The 18,344-nt window shown below is 38.5% G+C and overlaps 1 protein-coding gene across 1 annotated transcript; it reads left to right on the top strand.

Annotated features, from left to right (window-relative positions):
• The first annotated feature begins 9,836 nt into the window (after positions 1-9,836).
• Positions 9,837-18,344, top strand: LOC145786484 (O-phosphoseryl-tRNA(Sec) selenium transferase-like). Its single transcript, XM_082598148.1, has 10 exons — positions 9,837-10,014; positions 11,831-11,985; positions 12,226-12,344; positions 14,122-14,264; positions 14,681-14,850; positions 15,319-15,421; positions 15,875-16,099; positions 16,357-16,450; positions 16,837-16,924; positions 17,014-18,344. The coding sequence occupies exons 1-10, from the start codon at positions 9,901-9,903 to the stop codon at positions 17,270-17,272; spliced, it is 1,470 nt and encodes a 489-aa protein (XP_082454274.1). The 5' UTR covers positions 9,837-9,900; the 3' UTR covers positions 17,273-18,344.

Below are 18,344 nucleotides of genomic sequence, written 5' to 3'. Positions count from 1 at the left end.
TTTATTCATTTTAGTGACTTCTAGAAAGATCAAACAATAGGCCGATCAATGTCTACAACAGATCTCCACCTATGGCTTAACTTTATTCAAGCAAAGATCAGATAACTGATTTTTTGTCATTTAATCGCTGAATGAAAATGTTTTTTTCAACTTCTGCACATTTATATCTCTCAAATTTTTTTTCTTTTTTTTTTCAATGAGCATGAGGTCAGAAAAAAAGAGAAACGTTTTGAAGTTTCGAAAATGCATGCAGTTTCACGTTTGTAGCAGTGTCAATTTTGATAGTTTGTGGACCGTCTCAACTGCAGAGGCCAGTGCCGGTCTTAGGGTATTTCGGGCCCTGAGCGGAATATGCTTTGCGGGCCCCAATGACAATGATCCAATTCAGTAGGTTAACGTAGCTAGGTATTTTGAAAAGAGGGAGGGGGATTTTGTCGTCCGGCGGGCAAAGCCTGACGGCGTGTTTGCCGAAGGCGACACCCAGCGGCGAGGGGTCTGGGAAGCCTCCACCAGAAAATTTTAAAAAATTTCTTTGAATTTGGTGCATTCTGAGAGCATGTTCAACAAAAATTTGGGGATGAAGATTACTGTAAAATGGTGCTGTCCGGTGGCATTGCAAAAGGATAAGATCATGTTTTCTTTGACATTTTTCGGAAATAAAGCTGCGTCTTTGTTTTCTTGTTGCTAATTCCTGGCTGAGATATTTGAATGTTTTGAGTTAATTGCGGGCCCCCTAATTTGCGGGTTCTGTGCGACCACACGGTTTGCACACCCCAAAGACCGGAACTGGCAGAGACTCTTGTCATTGTGAATCAAGTGTGGTCAAGCGGGAGGAAAGTCATGTCATTATAGTCATAGAGAGCATATAGTAACAATTACATAGGCTATCTACACATGCTTCTCCTCACTGGTAACGTGGTGTAACGCACCACTTCTGACCTAACATCAGCTTGCCTCCAGCAAAAGCCGTCGTCTTTTTTAATACGGTACTAAATTCATAAATGCTTTAAGAAAAACAGCCTTTTACTTAATTAGGACAAATTTAAATAAATTCAACAAAAAAGATCCCCCTCCAGCGAATAATTGTTTGTTGAGCCTGGGGTTGTGCTGCTTAATTTGGAGTGCCTCATGAATTTTAGTTTCAAACTCTGATAGACAGTTGCAAATTATCTTGAATGAATCTAATGTAAATTTGATGTTGGAACAAATACTGCAGTCATAAATGTGGTCTTTGATTGCACTGTGTTTATTGATATCTGTTAAATTTAGGTGTTCCGTTGCTTTTGTTACCAAGTGTCTTGTGGACATACCTATGCATGTCATGTTCGTGTCGCACGAACAAGTGAATTCGTAGACAATGTTGGAACGAAGAGACTGCGGAACGGGAGATTTCAGCGAAAAATATCTACTAATTTTAAAGGTTTTGTACAGAGGAACAATGTCGATATCAAATTTACACTTAAAGAGTTTAGATAGTTTTTTAGCGTATACGAGAGATTCCTTTCCTAGGAAAGGTATGGATATAGAGTTCTGGAAATTTATGACGTCAGTATTCGGTGAAGATACTGAATTGAAACGTTGTAAAACCTTATCAAAAAACTGCCCGGGATATCCATTCGCACATAACATAGATTTAATTTTGGCGATTTCATTCATGTAGTGGTATTTGTCTGAGCAGATAGAACGAGCACGATTAAGCAAACCTAACACCAACCCAAATTTCCATTTCATAGGACACACTGCGTTGAAATTTAATAATAAATTTGATTAAACCTGTTTTTTTTAATAGCCTAAACCTCTTTAGTTTGAGATTAGCCTACTCATCTGTAACATCGTGGTGGGCTGTGAACACTTCGACAGTAGCCTAAGCCAGGGGCGCCGGAACGATTTTTGACTGGGAGGGCAAGATTACGAAAAAAGGGCACTTTTGTTTACTAAAAGGCCAATTTTTTTTTCAAGTTTTAAGATAAAATATAGCGATAATGCTAATATATCAGCTCACTATGTATTGCGTAATGATAGCATACAAATGTCCGGTATACAAAGAAGAGCATCATGTTATGTTATAATGATGTAACCTACTGTCAAGCCTTAAAGCAGCCTGCGGCCATGGCCGCTAAGTAGTGCTTGAATGATCGCCGGTGCTACCTCTTCGATTGGCCAAGTTTGGCCGCCGGTCTCTTCTAGCTTTAATTTCGCAATAGAGTGATCGTGGATTAACTGTCGAAAATATGTACAGTAGTATCAAAGAGTGACGCAAAATTGGGTCAGCGCGTCATAATCGCCGCTGTTGCATTGTGCGGGAATATTTGTTGTTGATGAAATATATCCATCTGCGATCACCCGCGCTGTAAGTCTTGTTTGTAATTCCCGACGTATATTTTAACAAAGTCTTAATCCGAAGTGCTAATTTACATCGGCTGGCAATATTGTCGTTTTTATGTCGATTCGATGTTGTCGGACATTGAATCGTTGTTAAAAAGGAGAACTAGGTTAGTTGACATCCAAGGGGAAAACATTTTTTTATCATATTTTGCAAAAATCATGCTTCTTTTAGTAATGTCCTTTACATCATTGAAATACTTATTTTATTACTTTGCCTTCATCGTCAACACATTTTGAACGTTGTATTTCGTTGCTAAAAAGAATTCAAGGGGAGTAGCGAACTTCTTTAAAATCAGCCACATTGGAGACACTCGTGCGAGTGTCGTTAGATGGTCCCGCAGTACTGGATTACAATCCCGATAAAGCAGTTATTACGTGGTGCAACGATTCTATTGTAGGACGTCGCCCAGGCCCAGACTTTAACAACGCTAAAGTGATCATTTTAGCATTGTTGCAAGTTTAATTCTATTTACTTGTGCTATCGTTATTTTTATTTTGTATTTTGGCCTCCAAGCACGCAGATTTGGCCGCCGAGAAGGAGCTCCCGGTAGGCCACGATGGCTGCCGAAAAAAAACGAGTTTTAAGGCCTGTACTGTGTTGCAAAATTTTGTGCCATAAATATTATTTTGAGGCAAAAATGAAAGATTATAATGAGGCTAAAAGGGAATAGCAGAAATTGTTATATTGTAAAATGTGCAGTAGCTTACATGACTTTAAAAGGGCACCATTGCCCCCCCTGCCCCTCCATCTGCAGAAAAATTGAGGGCAGAGGGAGCATCCGCCCCCCCTGCCCCCCCGCTTCCGGCGCCCCTGGCCTAAGCCCTAAGTTTAAGCTATTCTTGACAAAAATAGTGCGTAGAAGCAGCGGTAGTGTGTTTGTGTGCTGCTTTTGGTCCGAGTAGTGGTAGCCGGTTGCTTTTATCGACTGGTAGCGGTAGCGCTGCTCTTTGAGCATGTTGTAGCGACAGTGGCGCCGCCAGACCTTCGGGAAATATTGACAGTGCAAGACAGTAGCGTAGTCAGGAATTTTGAAAGGGGGGGTGTTGACGGCCGACGGCGTGTTCGCCGAAGGTGACACTTAGCGGCGGGGGTCTGGGGAGCCTCCCCCAGCAAATTTTGAAAAATTATTTTCAGTTTGGTGCATTCTGAGAGTATTTTCAACAAAACTGTGGATATGAATATTCGTATAAAATGGTGCTGTCCGGTGGCATAGCAAAAGGATAACATCATGTTTTCTTCGGCAGTTTTCGGAAATAAAGCTAAGTCTCTATGTTTTCTTGTTGCTAATTCCAGGCTGAGATATTTGAATGTTTGGTGATGGCAAAACTCGCTCTTGTAATGCAGTTTCGTTTAAAATTAAGCAAACTTTGTTTTAGAGACATAGGTTGATTGCTTTTTTTGCGAGATTATTACAGTTTTATTATTTGTCAATTTTCTCCTTGGTTGATCCAAAAAGCGATCTTATTTCGGTAAGTCACTAACTTTTATACTTTAAAGTCAACCCAAAGTTTAGAAAATGTAACGTCATAAACGTCATACATCTTGATGAGTGTCAAACAAAAGGCTTTGAGACAATGAAGTTACTTTAATTCTGATATATTCAAGTTTTGTATGACGAATAGCTCTGTTTAGACGTTAATCTAGAATCTAGATTTTTGATCGAACAAGCCATCTCAGCAGTTACAGATGGCTTGCATCCTTGCACAGTTTGACGTGAAATTACATCATAGGCTAAAGCTTTTTTTGCAAACAATGTATTAACATCCGTAAATTCAATTTAAAAGGTTGAAATCCCCAAACCCCCCTCCCTTGGCTACGCCACTGGTGCAAGACATGCAAGACAAAATGATATATTATTTAATTTCTCTTGTTTTCTACTGCTGTTGTCTACTGCAATATAGCATACCAAAAGTCCCACATTTTTGACATGTCTGACCTGTTGAAAAAAATAAAATTCAAAATAAATCACAGTTTGATTCCGTATGGGACTTGCAACAGCCATGGCTAGCGAAATTCTGCGTAGCTTTTTTCCAGATTGAAAAACCATTTTTTACAAATGCACTTTCTGATTATCCAACAGTCTGTTAGTTAAATATACCTCATGATTTTGACTAATCTGTTAGTTGACAGAGAAATTATCAAATACTGTAGCCTACTGAAACGCTGTGATAACGTTTTTCCATGCTTGGAAAATACAGATGTCAAAACATAGTAGATATATCAAACGCAGAGGCGGTCACATGTGTATTGCGTAGCCTATAACATTGTGAGAATTGAGGCTAATAAAAGTTAATGGAATAAATATACTGTGACGGCCACCGGACGTAGTTCAACTGCACTAAATACTCAGCCGGTGTTCAATTCAATTCAATTTATTTTTCTTTGTCAGAATGCAAAAGAAATGATATTGTGAAAAAGAAATACAGTAACAAAACCAACAAAAGGAAAAGGTGGCAAAACTTTAATGGTTTAAGACGTGCATGAAAGGATCTAATATTTCGGTATATGCATCAATAAATATAGATAAATAATTTTTTATTCTTAATATTTCTTCTTCCTATCCACGAAGATTTCATCAGGAAAATGCACAATATCAAATGATAAGTTTACAACACAACATTAGAGAACAATTTTTATATTTCTTATTAAGATGCCAAAAATGCAATATGACGGAACAATACAGTTAAAGTCAATATGTTTCTACGTTTATTAGACGTAAAAACAAGCTTCACTGAAAGTAAAAATAATCAATTAAAACGCTAACCCCAGCCAGCTAAATCTGCTGATTTTACATCGATTCAACGTTGTAAGGTGTTGAATCGACATAAAAAATGCACAATCTTGCTCGCGGGGACGCAAGTCTTCCAATTTAAAGGCAATAAGCAACGCAATATCCTCAGAAATAAAAGAATGAGAAAATTTTTTTACTACAAGTGAAACGTATTTTAACGTCTAATAAACGTAGGAACATGTTGGCTTTAGTTGCATTATTTCGTCATACTGCATTTTTTGCATCTTAATACGTACATTATTGTTTGCTCATTTTGTGTTTTAAACTTTATCGTCATTATATTGCGCATGAAATCTTCGTGGATAGGATAAAGAAACATTAAGAAAAAAAATCATTTAACACCGGTGGAGCATAATTGCAGTTTAATAGAATAAACTTTAACTAATATTAACAGGACTATAGCATAGCCTACCAAGCTGTTGAAAACTCGACAGGGAAAGCAAAATGTGGCATCCTTAGCTTCTGAATACTCCAGCCAGAGATAGTCATCAAACCACTGGTTACTTACTGTATTACTTTAGTAACCTTCGTTGAGTTAGATCTACATTATATCGTTGAAACATGGAATGACCCACTGCTGTATGCACTGCTACCACTCAAGAATCAAGCAAGAGCCAATCTGCTGAACAGCCGATAACAATTGTTACGTGACAGGCAGCAGGCGAAGTACGTGAATAGAATCACAAAATCGTAATAATAACAGCAGCAAGAAGAGCAAGTTTAAAATAAAAGAGAAAGCTTTTAATAGGCAGTGGCGCCGGCAGAGGGGAGCTGTCCCACCTGCCCCCCTCTGCCGGCGCCACTGCCTATGTATGTCACGTTCGTGTCGCACGAACAAGTGAATTTGTAGACAATGTTGGAAGGAAGAGACTGCGGAACGGGAGATTTCAGCGAAAAATATCTACTGATTTTAAAGGTTTTGTACAGAGGAACAATGTCGATATCAAATTTACACTTGTAGCGATATCTATAGCGCGCTACTTTCAAGGTTTCGGTAGTCTTTTTTCATATATTCGCATTCCAAACATATGAAAAGGTGAGAATATAGCCTACGTAACATTCTGAAAATAAAAAGCAAATATAATCATTATAATTACCAAGAAAAATGTTGTCACCAGAACTTTAACTTGTGACCAGTGTATTTCAAGATCATTGTCTAAACTAATTTAGTCTTCTTGAGAGAACGGTTGTGATGAAAACTGGTAATAAGTGGTTATCATACCGCTACCGAGAATTAGTCTACATAAGCTACCTAAAGAGTATATTCACATGCAGACCTGAAGTCAAATAATAGCATTGGGTTTATCCATAACATTCAAGGAAAATGTTTTCATCCATTAGGTGCCGCTGAATGGAGAGCAGTCTTTAGAATGCGTTGCTCAAGTGCACACCCCGAGAATCGAACCAGCGCCACGTGATCTTGAAGCTTCTTCGTTCACGAAGTCACGTGCTAACCAACTGAACTATCGAGGACCAACTGTCGGTGGCAATCAGAGTTGTGGAGTCGGAGCCATTTTGGCGTATTTTGATTTTATTTGTATTTTGATTGGCCTACATTTGTATTTTTATTGGCAATTTTAGGGATTTTGGTTGCGGAGTCGGAGCGATTTGGCGAATCCTGAGTCGGAATCGTTAAAAAGGCCGACTCCGGATACGCCACCATGCTTGCCTTAAACATTATTTGAATTTTAAACTGCTTGCCATATGACCTAACCTCTATCGCTCTATCATCCACAACACCATAATTTTAATGCACTACGTTTCATAAAATTACTGATTAATTATTCTTTTAGGAATAATCCAGATTTAAAAAATTCTGGCAACACTCAAAATTGCCAGATTTACAGGTTGGCAGAGGGTAGGCACTTTTACATCACCCACACGTCGAAGAGTGCCTGCTTTTCAATGTGAAATTGCTTTGTGTTTTAGTCACAATTTCGACTTGTTAAAGTGGCTACCATTAAGATCCTTCTTGCACTCAGTTCAGTTGCAGAAGAAAAAAAAGTATTAGCAGAGGGTGGAAATCGAACCCACGAAATCGAAATTACTACTCCTCTGCCCTAACCATTAGGCAACGGTGGTTGTGGTGAAGCATTCAGTTAAATTTCTTTGTATCAAAATGTTTCGATCAGAATATCACGTGTCGAGTCACATGACTGAAATCAGCTGAATCGCGAATAAACATGTCACGCATGATTGCGTACCTTTTCGACGAGTGGGTAATGTTAAAGTGCCTACCGTTGGCAGAGATGTACCAACTACAAAGCAGCTACGTATTTAAGAATGTAAGATTCAGCATTTCTAAAATTCAACTTAAAATCTAAATTCAGATTACAAGTGTTCTAAAATTCAAAGCCGGTTAAATCTGACAATGAACTTATATTAAACTTATAAATAAACTAACAATAAACTTACATTAAACAATAAACTTACATCGGCAGCAATGGCGAGTGGTTAGCGCGTTGGGCTCACAGTCGAAAGCCTGCATGTTCGACTCCAGCCACCCGCACTTGCTGTTGTTTCTCTAGGCAAGAAACTTTACGATAATTGCCTCTACCCAGTGATCGATTTCGAGTAATGGGTAGTACCAAATTTAAGTCATAAGTATAGTAGACAACCGAAAACAGACATTGCAGTCGGCTGCAGCGTGGGTCAGGTGTACGTCGGAAGGCGTACACCGATGCATAGCGCTCAAGTCCGCTTTCCCGCAATGCAGGATAAAGATAAACAAACAAACAAACAAATTGTAGACCTAGGTCCAAGTCGAAAAGTAAGAAAGTCACAGCAGGCTATACTCAGGGGCGCCGGAAACAGAGGGAAGGGGGGCGGATGCCCTTCCTGCATTCAATTTTTCTGTAGATGGAGGGGCAGGGGGGGAATGGTGCCCTTTTAAGGTCAGGTAAACTACTGCACATTTTGCAATATAACAATTTCTAGTATTTGCTTTTAGCCAAATTATAATCTTTCATTTTTGCCTCAAAATAATATTTACGCACAAAATTCTGCAGCACAGTATGAGATTGGCAGAGTGAAGTTTCCGATTGTTGAAGTATTGTTGCTGGGGAATTATTCCATTCATTGAGTGCCGCTGAATGGAGAGCAGTCCTGAAAATGCGTTGCTCAAGCGCACACTCCGAGAGTCGAGCCAGCGCCGCGTGATCTTGAGCCGGGCGAGTAGCCACTGAACTAACCGGGAGGACGAATTACATACGTTTTTGAAAAATTAGTAATAGAGATATTTTTTAAACAAAATCCCATTCTTCCAATTATTTTGATCATTTTAATTATGCGTAAAATGTATGCTTTGGCTCCTTTTTATGCTGCTTGCAAAAGTTTTTGCGCTGATTTGAAATCTGTTTTAGGCTGGAAATTGTTTTAGGTCTAGCAACTCTTCCAACACTAAAGTTGGAATCGGCGCATTGCTGTTATCAACCGAGCAGTGTACACGACAATACAGCTATGCTGGATGCGCAGCGAGTAGAATCTTGACAGTGTGAACGGAGCCGTGTAGTTGCCGCGCAGAATAAATCTGAGGTTTAGCCAAAATTGTAAAAAAAATATTGCTTTTAAATTCACAAGCACGCATCTGGCAACACTGTTTTTTTTTCATTTGGCAACGCTCTTGTTTCTGTCACTAATGCAAATTGCAAAGTTTGCAAGTAATTCTTCCATCTATTACTTAGGTGCTGCTAAATGGAGAGCAGTCCTTAAAATGCGTTGTTCAAGCGCACACCCCGAGAATCGAATCAGCGCTGTGTGATTTTGAGCGCACAACCACTAAACTTACAATGGATGAAAGCAATTGAAGTGTGAAATGGGATATCAGGTATTCAATGATAGGAAGAATGCCTTGTACAATGTGCATATTATATGAAAATACAGAGAAATATTTCAGCGAGCCTACCTAAAGTATAAAATCCAGAATTTAATAAGGGGCAACTCAGAAGAGCTATTAAGTGAAGATAATAAGTACTGTAAGTTACTCATGTATTGGTAGCCTAAATGTTGTCCAAAATTTGCTTTTACGTACCGTAATTTATGAATTGTATCAAATTTATCATGCACTTGTGCAAGTACACAGTATTGCTTTCGGATTTTCATGGTGCAGGTGCAGTGTGATGTTTTGAGATTTTTCCTGCCCGCAACATCACTAGTCGACTGCTCGATGCTATGCTCACTCGAACAGTTTTAAATCGACCAGTCATAGGCTAGTGGTATATGTTTTGCCCAACTCCACAGAGCTGCATGTAAACAGGCTATAGCTACTGCAACATTTTTATTGAAAGAACCCTTAACATTATTTAATGATATACGGTACCGGTATCAAATGATGATGATGATTATGTGCCTGATCTGATACAGACGTTGGCGATCATGGTCTTCCAAACTTCTCTGTCATTTGCCATTCGTATAAAATCGTTCGTTTTGGCTGTTGTGTTTGTGGCCCATTGATTCAGGCTGTTTAAATAAGTTAATCTTTGTCGACCTCTGCTTCTTTTTCCCTGCATCATCCCCAATAGTGCTAATTTTTCCAAATCTTTATCTCTGTGAATATGACCTACAAATTGCATCTGGCGCCTTCTATCTGTTATTATTACTCTCCTTTCTGCTGTTGCCAGTTTCATAACTTCATCATTACTCTTTTTTTCAGTCCAAATCCTCAGATTATCAAATGGTAAGGCTATCTTAATACTACCGTACTAGGCCTACCTAACTGAAAGCAATGGATGTAACAAGTTTTCAAAAATGTCACAATTTAGTTCCATCTTCTTATGTATCTCAAGCTCAGCAGTCTTGGACATCGCGGAATCACATTATTCGTCGGCTACTTGAACATGTAAGTTTATCAAAGTTTGGTGTTAAAAAGTTGGCTTTAGCATATTATACTTTTAAAGGTGAATTATTTAGTTGTATTGTATCGATATTACATCCTGTGTTTTTGTTTGTTACTTTGGCATTAATACATTCTACAATTTTCTCACAGATGTAATAGTAAGCAGAACTAAATTGTATCATAAATTTGCTAAGGTTTTCTATACATTTAAATGATGTATCATTGTACTGTATATCATAATGTAAGTAAACTCATTGGTCAAATCTTAACGTTAAGTCAAAATTTTTTAGATTGATGATCGAATATATATGTTTTTAGCAGCACATAAAGCAACTTTGACAATTATTGAATTAAAGATACTGAACTTTTTTGATGGTGTTGAACATTGGATGCACCTATTTCGTCCCCTGAAAAGATGGAGAAAAAAATACAACAAAGCCAAATTTACTGATCGGAGTTTCCACAAACATTTTAATATTTTCCACTTGAATTAATCATTGAATTTTTATGGGCCACCACCAAATAAGTGTGACTTTTTCTTTCTAATTTTGTCTAAAAATGTTAGTTGGAAATGAATAGATCAATCCTGAGAAGAACGGAAAGGTCAATGGTGAGAGCAATGTGTGGGGTGAAAACGAGAAGGGAAAAAAGGACTGAAGAATTGTTGGATATGCTAGAGATGAGAGAGACCATAGACCAACTGGCAAGGGCAAATGGAGTAAGATGGTATGGACATGTGATAAGGAGGGAGGAAGGAAGTTTTCTTAGAAAGGCACTAGATCTAAAGGTGGATGGGAAGAGGAAACGCGGTCGTCCAAGAAGAACGTGGAAACAACAAGTGAAGGATGAATTTAAAAAAGTCGGACTGAAGGAGGAAGATGCAAGGGACAGGGTGAAATGGAGAAAAGGGATTAAAACAATTGCTGCGCGGAAACAATCGGCCACCCCCACTAGTGGGGAACAAACCGACGATGGATTATGATGATGATGATGATTCCAGTGTGGCAGCTTGTGATCATTTGTAATGAAGGGGCTACAATCGTAATCGATAACCCTAATCCAAAAGTGAAGTTTAGTTCATCAAAATAACCCTAACCCAAAAATGAGGCTCAGTGAATCAAAATAACCCTAACCCAAAAGTGAAGTTCGGTTTATCAACTGTTATTTGAAGATACTTAGTGTGGTCAACTGTTTCAGCAATTCCGGCACCAGCAATGCCGACTTCAACGTATTTTTTTCTTGATCTTTTCAAAGGAAAAATTTGAAATGTTTGCGAAAACTCTAATCAGCGACTTCGGCATTGTTGTCTTTTTTTCTTGATCTTTTCAGAGGATAAAGTGTCCAGGAGACGAAATAGGTTGCGCTTTTGGACATTGTAGGTTGCTGTATGGGATATCTGACTTTATGCCATGGTCCGGATGATGCAAACATGAATGACACCATCTCTAGGTCGCAAAGCACAAATGCTACAATGCATGAATGAATTGAGTGGAGAAAATTGAAATTATCCTTGTGGCAAATGAAATTACTGCTGTATTGAAAAAACAAAAATAAAACAATTAGTTTTAGTGTGAAATAACCAAGTCTCATTTTTATTGTGTTGTGCAAAAAACAATTTTTATATTTTTGTTCGTATAAAAAAGGGAATAGAAATTGCTATCGTGACAGATAAAATTACTACCGAATTCAATTAAGTTTAGTACAAAGTAATCAAATCTTACATCATTCATGCATTACAGCATTGTTAGATCAAATTTAAAAATGGTATTCTTATTCATCCACCTATTTTCAGTATTTTACATCTGTGTTTACTTTATAGCAAAAAATTCCAGACAAAGGATGGAGTGAAGACTTGATTGAAACTCTTTTGTCTGAACTTTCTCAACTTGATAGCAATAATCTGGTTGGTAATTGCGGTGCTGGAGAACGAGAAGGTCGCGTGTACTCCAATCTAGTGGCTCGAAGAAATTTTAGGTGAATGTTTCAAGATACTTCAAAGTACTGCTGAGAATTTACTCTTCAAACTAATAATAAATTAGAGTGATGCTGTTAAAATGCCAGTTTTTTTCTTGCCAAATGGAGACAAGATTCATTTTCATTTTTTTCATTTTCATCATGATATCTTGAAAACGTTGTTACTTTACCTTGTTTCACAGCGTTTGTTTTGTATAAAGTGTTAGAACAAAATTGTTGCAACTGTTTCATGCATTCTAGATTGGCTCATGGCGTTGGCCGCTCTGGTGACGTCACAGCAGTTCAACCAAAAGCTGTTGGTTCAAGCATTCTCAACCAGCTGTGCACCAAGCTAGTGCTGGATTTCATTCGCCAAGTTGGTAACTATTGATTGTTGTTCCATGTATTAGCTTTTTTGTTTGACCACTTTTGTAAAAAAGGTCTTTACTGGTATGACAACGACGTTCGTTGAAAAGAGGTAGTTGTTATTGATTGTAAATATTCACATGATTGTCATTTATTAAAACAATGAAAACTATTAATACTACAAAAAGTGCTCAATGCCAAGCAAAAAGGCAAAGCAGAGCGAATTAAATCAAATATAGTTATTACTATCTGAAGCCTTTACAAATTGTTTCACCTAACGGATCATCAGAAGGTCTTAATAAGACCTTCTGATGATCCGTTAGGTGAAACAATTTGTAAAGGCTTCAGATAGTAATAACTATATTTGATTTGATTGTCATTTATAGTGCTTATTTTAGTGTTTGTTATTGAAGCTTGTTGTGGGCCATAGGGGAGTAACAGAGAGATCAGTATATTAAAATAAAACCTTTTATATAAGCTTTAAGTGTGAAGCCTGAAGGAAATTGATTTGTTAATGCTTAAAAATTCCAAATGTCAATCTGAAAACTAGTTTACCTAGGTCCTAGACCAGGGCTTCCCAAACTGGGGGTCGCGACCCCCTAAGGGGTCACGTAACAAACTTCAGGGGTCGCAGAGAGTATACCAATTTGCACAAAGTACTGCATATTACACATCTGTACGAGATGTTGTGACAGTTATTAACTTTATTAAGAGTCGCGCACTCAATAGGCTGCCCGTATTTTTGAAAATTTATGAGGCGAAATAGAATCGGAGTTAAAAACTCTTTTATTGCATCGTGAAGTGAGGTGGCTTTCAAAAATCAAAGCTTTAAAATGGCTAGCCAATTAACGTTGAAAACCGAAATCGTGATTTTTCGGTTTCAGTCATTTTCAGAGGCATCCGGTCATCAAGACAACTCCGGTCTTTAAATGCAGGTTGGGGGTAACGAAGGGCATGCTCCCTGTAGAAAAACATGTACCAAAAAATCCTGGACTACTACTACATCTAGCTTTTGAAATTATGTCAGATGTCAGATTTGCTTGAAAAACTAAACGAACATAATTTGTCCCTTCTAGGAGAAAACATCAATATTTTGCATTGAAATCTAAAATTGATGCGTTCATCAAAAAATTGAACATCTGGAAACCAAAATTTCAAAATGATTTATTTGAAATGTTCTCACTTCACCTACCGTTCCAACCTAAGCAACATTGAAACCGTCTTGAGACCAGCTTTAACTAACATTCAGCCACGAGTGGACTTGCTTTGTAGCAAAAGGCAGTCACACCCATCAGACTGAATAAATGTGTTTGCTTTTTTGTTTTCTTTCCAGTAGGCTACCCAGTACCCATAGGCTTCGTTGTGATGGTCAGAAATATATAAAAACAAACTGAACTGAGTGCCGGTAAATTGTGTTTGGTTTTTGTTTAATGTAAGCTTTTCAATAATATCACAAACGTATATTTCGCACTGTTTGTCGCTTTAATCGTAAGGTGACCGCGAAACATTTTAGGAGATTAAAAGGGGTCGCGAGCAAAAAAGTTTGGGAAGCTCTGTCCCAGACTATACGCAAATCAAACAGTTATTATGTAAATTTACTAAGCTTTTATATATATAATATGCATTTAACTCACTTCAACCAGAGTACAAGAACATTGTCATCTGTATTTCTAGCAGATGATTAAACAATGAGTTGAAATGTCAAATTTTGACACTATTAAACAGATTATGCGATTATCTGATGTGCAATTTGCCTGTTTCAATTGTCTTTTACCACTGTTTATGTTTCAGCCACAAAGTCAGTATCTTCGTGTATAATAGTTCCCATGGCAACCGGGATGACTCTTTTACTTTGCTTCCTGACACTGCGGTCATCACGGCCCAAAGCTAAATATATAATATGGCCAAGAATAGACCAAAAGTCTTGCTTCAAGGTGAATATTTCGTTCTTTTCGAATTCGTTTTGATGTTGCCCCTAAGCTGGCCATCTTATTTTTCTATTCATACTTGACTGGGCAATTTGTCGAATGCCATTGATGGAGGACTGAAACATGTATTTCTGGTCGGCAAATTGTCATCTAAAGTTCGATTTTTGGCACCACACTAACAGACGATTTGAATTACTGGCACAAGTTTGGTTTATAATTATCCTGGCCTTTAAAAGCCATGAACCAACTCTAGGTTATCGAGTAGTCAATAAAATACACGGAATTAAATTTATCACTGATTTTCCTCTCGAGAAGGGCAAGTGTACGATTAAACCAATTAATCCCTTAACAAATGTTTTGGATTTGAAACTTAAAATCGCCGCTCATTGCTTTTAGCAATAAATTATTTTGTATTCGTCCAGTCCATGATATCGGCCGGTTTCCAACCGATAGTCATCGAGAATCAATTGGAGGGCGATGAATTACGCACAGACACAAAAGCGATAGAAGAAGCTATCCTCAAGCATGGAGCGGAAAGCATACTTTGCATTCACACTACGACATCATGCTTTACGCCGAGAGTCCCTGACAGGTATGTGCAAAGCAGCAGTGTTTTCAAAAGATGAAGCCAACAAAACTTGCCATATTTTTTCGCTTTAATTAGCTAGACGCTGAAACGATGTACAAATAGCGATTTTTGCTTATTAAGAACGATTTTTTCACCGAAGCGCGGATTCGTCATTGTTTTATTGAATCCCTGCTGCTAGGAAAACTTTTATCAAAACTTCCTTACTCCATCTCCCAGGGTTATTGAGGATGATTTGTGTCCGGTCGTAGGTCACGGTCCGGTATCAATGCGATCCTCGGGCTCCAAGTCAAAGACACTTCTGAGGAAAACACAGTAGATCCAAAGAACATGTGGCGTTTTTTCTAGTTCCTGGGCTCCTTTGAAAGGTTACGAGCCCCCAAAATCGCCTCGAGCCCGAGTCCAATAGTACCCCCTAGCAGCGCTACTGCCATCTCTTCTTTCTCTCATAGATTCGCGAATATTCTTTTGCAGATTGGAAGACGTAGCCAGGCTATGTAAGACCCACGAGATTCCTCATATCGTCAATAACGCTTATGGACTTCAGCTTTCGAAATCCATGCACAGCTTGCGAGAAGTGAGCATCAAAATTATCTTTTCGAAAAATTTTGTTTGTAAATTATGACTCAAGCCATCAGAAGACGATTTTCTAAAGACTACTTTTGATTATGCAGCCTTTCTTTACGAAAATTTGTAAATATGTCTTTCAAATAAAGGAATTTTGTAATTTTCGAAGCTATTTTTCTCTGTGCAAAATGTCATATTTTTGTCGGCAAAGCATCATCGCTGGCTGACTCTGAAGAGTAAATTGGTTTTCTGTTTTATCGTAATTCGTAGAATGCTTTGGTTTTAAACCTTTCTCGCAACACCATGTTGATTTGAAAGGAAATGCACCGTTCTTGTTATGACACAATATCAACCTATTGCAAATTGAATTGATGAAAAAACTGATTAAGCAGGAGTTAAGATTCAATGTCGAATCACCGATGCAAAAAAGAGCATAAAGTTTGATCAATCTAACGTTACACAGGCCGCACGGACAGGACGAGTGGACGCGTTCGTCCAAAGCTGCGATAAGAACTTTCTTGTTCCGGTAGGGGGCGCTATCGTGGCAAGTTTCAACAAGGACGATTTCCTGACGAAAGTGGCGGCAACTTACGCCGGTCGTGCGTCGGCTGCTCCAGCGATTGATTTACTGATTACGTTGCTAGAGATGGGTCAAGATGGCCTGAAGAAGCTTCTAGCCGAAAGAAAGGTTTTTCTTTAAACAAACATTCAATCAATGTTATTAGTTGATCATTAGCAACTATAAGAACGTTGGCTTTCCTGATAGCAAAATCTGTTACTTGACGGATTTCGCTACCAGGGTTTATTTGCAATGTGAAATTCAAGTGTGACATTATTTGACGTCTTTGATTCGAGGTCTGTTTTACTTAGACAAGTTTGTCTTGTGTTCTTCGCTTGAGTAAATTTTCGTTGTAACAATGCTCTGACGTATTAAAACTTTCCCAGGAAAACTATTCTTACATGAGAAAGGAACTAGCAGTTGTTGCTGAGAAGCACGGAGAAAGATTGTTGGACACTCCGCATAATCAAATATCGATCGGTATGTGATTATTTCACTGGCAGACAACATGTGGTGATGCAAAATGTCTTGTTTACATCGTTCCAACGTTAATTTTTGCTACATGGGATAAAGTCTTTTTCATGCGCCTGATTAAGTATTGACTTCACTGCTTCCCAACCTTGTAGTCACCAACCCCTTAAAATAGCCATTATTCACCCACCCTTGACAAATTAGCATGAAAATCTTAGGATGTTCGGGATCATCTTAGAGCAACCTCTAAGGTAGGACATCCACCCCTAGGCTAACATGTCAAATCTTATTTTGAGCTTGATACTTCAAACTCACATGATGGTACCCTTACCACTACCCCCTCTTTGCATTCTCCTTGTTGTGTTGAATATCGTTCATCAAATATTTTGTTCCAGGAATTAGCTTGTCAAGCGTAGATGGAGACAGTCGGGCTGTGACCGAGTTGGGCTCAATGCTGTTCACGAGACGCGTATCCGGTTCCAGGTGAATTCAAATAGCAGATAGTTTCCTCTCGCCATTTGGCTTTAAACTTACTTCTTGCACGATGTGCTAACAACCCTGCTGTATTTCAGGGTTGTCCCACAAGGCACGACAAAGACGATAGAATCATTCACTTTCACAGGGTACGGGTCTCACTGCGATAGATATCCATGTCCTTATCTCACAGTTGCCGTCGCCGTTGGAACGACGCGAGAAGAATGTGACGCGTTCGTAGAGCGCTTTGACAAGACTATGACGTCACTTAAGAAAAAGACGAAGAACCCTGAAAAAAAATTGTCAAATCATCTTGAAGCTGTTGGTTCCGTCACCAAAGCAGATGGACAGAGCTAGCTGTTTGAGTGCGTCATTACGGGCATTCCCATGCGTCATTGGAAAAGTGACTACGTAAAAATAGCGTTTTGTGATGGTTTCTGAAGTGATGCAATGTGCTTATGCTTTTCTCAACTCCGAATATCTTTGATGCGGGTATTTAAAAAAACAGCTATTGTGAGAAAATAATTTGGGCTTATAATCACACTATCCTGAAGTGCTTAGCTGGTGTAATTACTGCAATTTATCTATGCAATTGGAAATTTATTTCAACATAATGGACTCCTGACTTTTTTAGAGCAGATAATAATCAGCTTTAAATGAAATGATTGACTTGTGGTTCTGGTCGTTGGTTTCTTGTATGTTGATATTTTTAATCACATAAAAGGCAAAGGTTCCATTCTATTGAAAAAGCAACTGATCTGGAGCAACGTTTTTTGTTACTTTGTGCTCACAAGCGGTCAGCGCACTGCTGATCATTCCGACAAGCGCTGCGCATCAGCTAAGGAAGGCTGGACAATATGGAATCCTTTACTGAAACCGTTTTGCAGAGTTTTGATTCTGTTTTAAACCCACGCTATTGACCATATCGATGCTGAGCGAGAGTTTCTTCGGTTGGTGTTGAATCTTTATCCACGGACTGACAAAGTCTTGATAGGTTATTCCAGGTAGTTTCGCATGCTTGTAGACTTGTAGAGGCTTTTGACGCAGTGCCGGTTACCGAGGTCGGCAGAGTAAAGTTTCCGATTGTTGAAGTGTTGTTGCCGGGGAATTATTACATCCATCAGTTGCCAATGAAGAGCAGTCCTTATGGAATGCGTTTCTTAAACGCATATCTTTGAGAGTCGAACCAGCGCCGCTTGATCTTGAAGCTTCTTCGGTCACCGTGCTAACCAACTGAGCTATCAGGGCGGACAGTAATTGTGGTCACCACTTTTTCTAATTTATGCTGCACATTTATTTTTTAATTTTTTGTGTTAAATGCAATGGTTCTTCAGCCTGTTAATTATCGTATTTATTTATTTCAGCTTCGTTTTGTTAAAAGTTAAATAAACAATTGTACTTTGAGATAATAAAAATATCTCACAGAAGA

Source organism: Aplidium turbinatum, chromosome 17 (genome assembly GCF_918807975.1).
Source record: "Aplidium turbinatum chromosome 17, kaAplTurb1.1, whole genome shotgun sequence".
Classification (NCBI taxonomy): Eukaryota; Metazoa; Chordata; class Ascidiacea; order Aplousobranchia; family Polyclinidae; genus Aplidium; species Aplidium turbinatum.
This window is presented reverse-complemented; position numbering and strand designations above follow the sequence as displayed.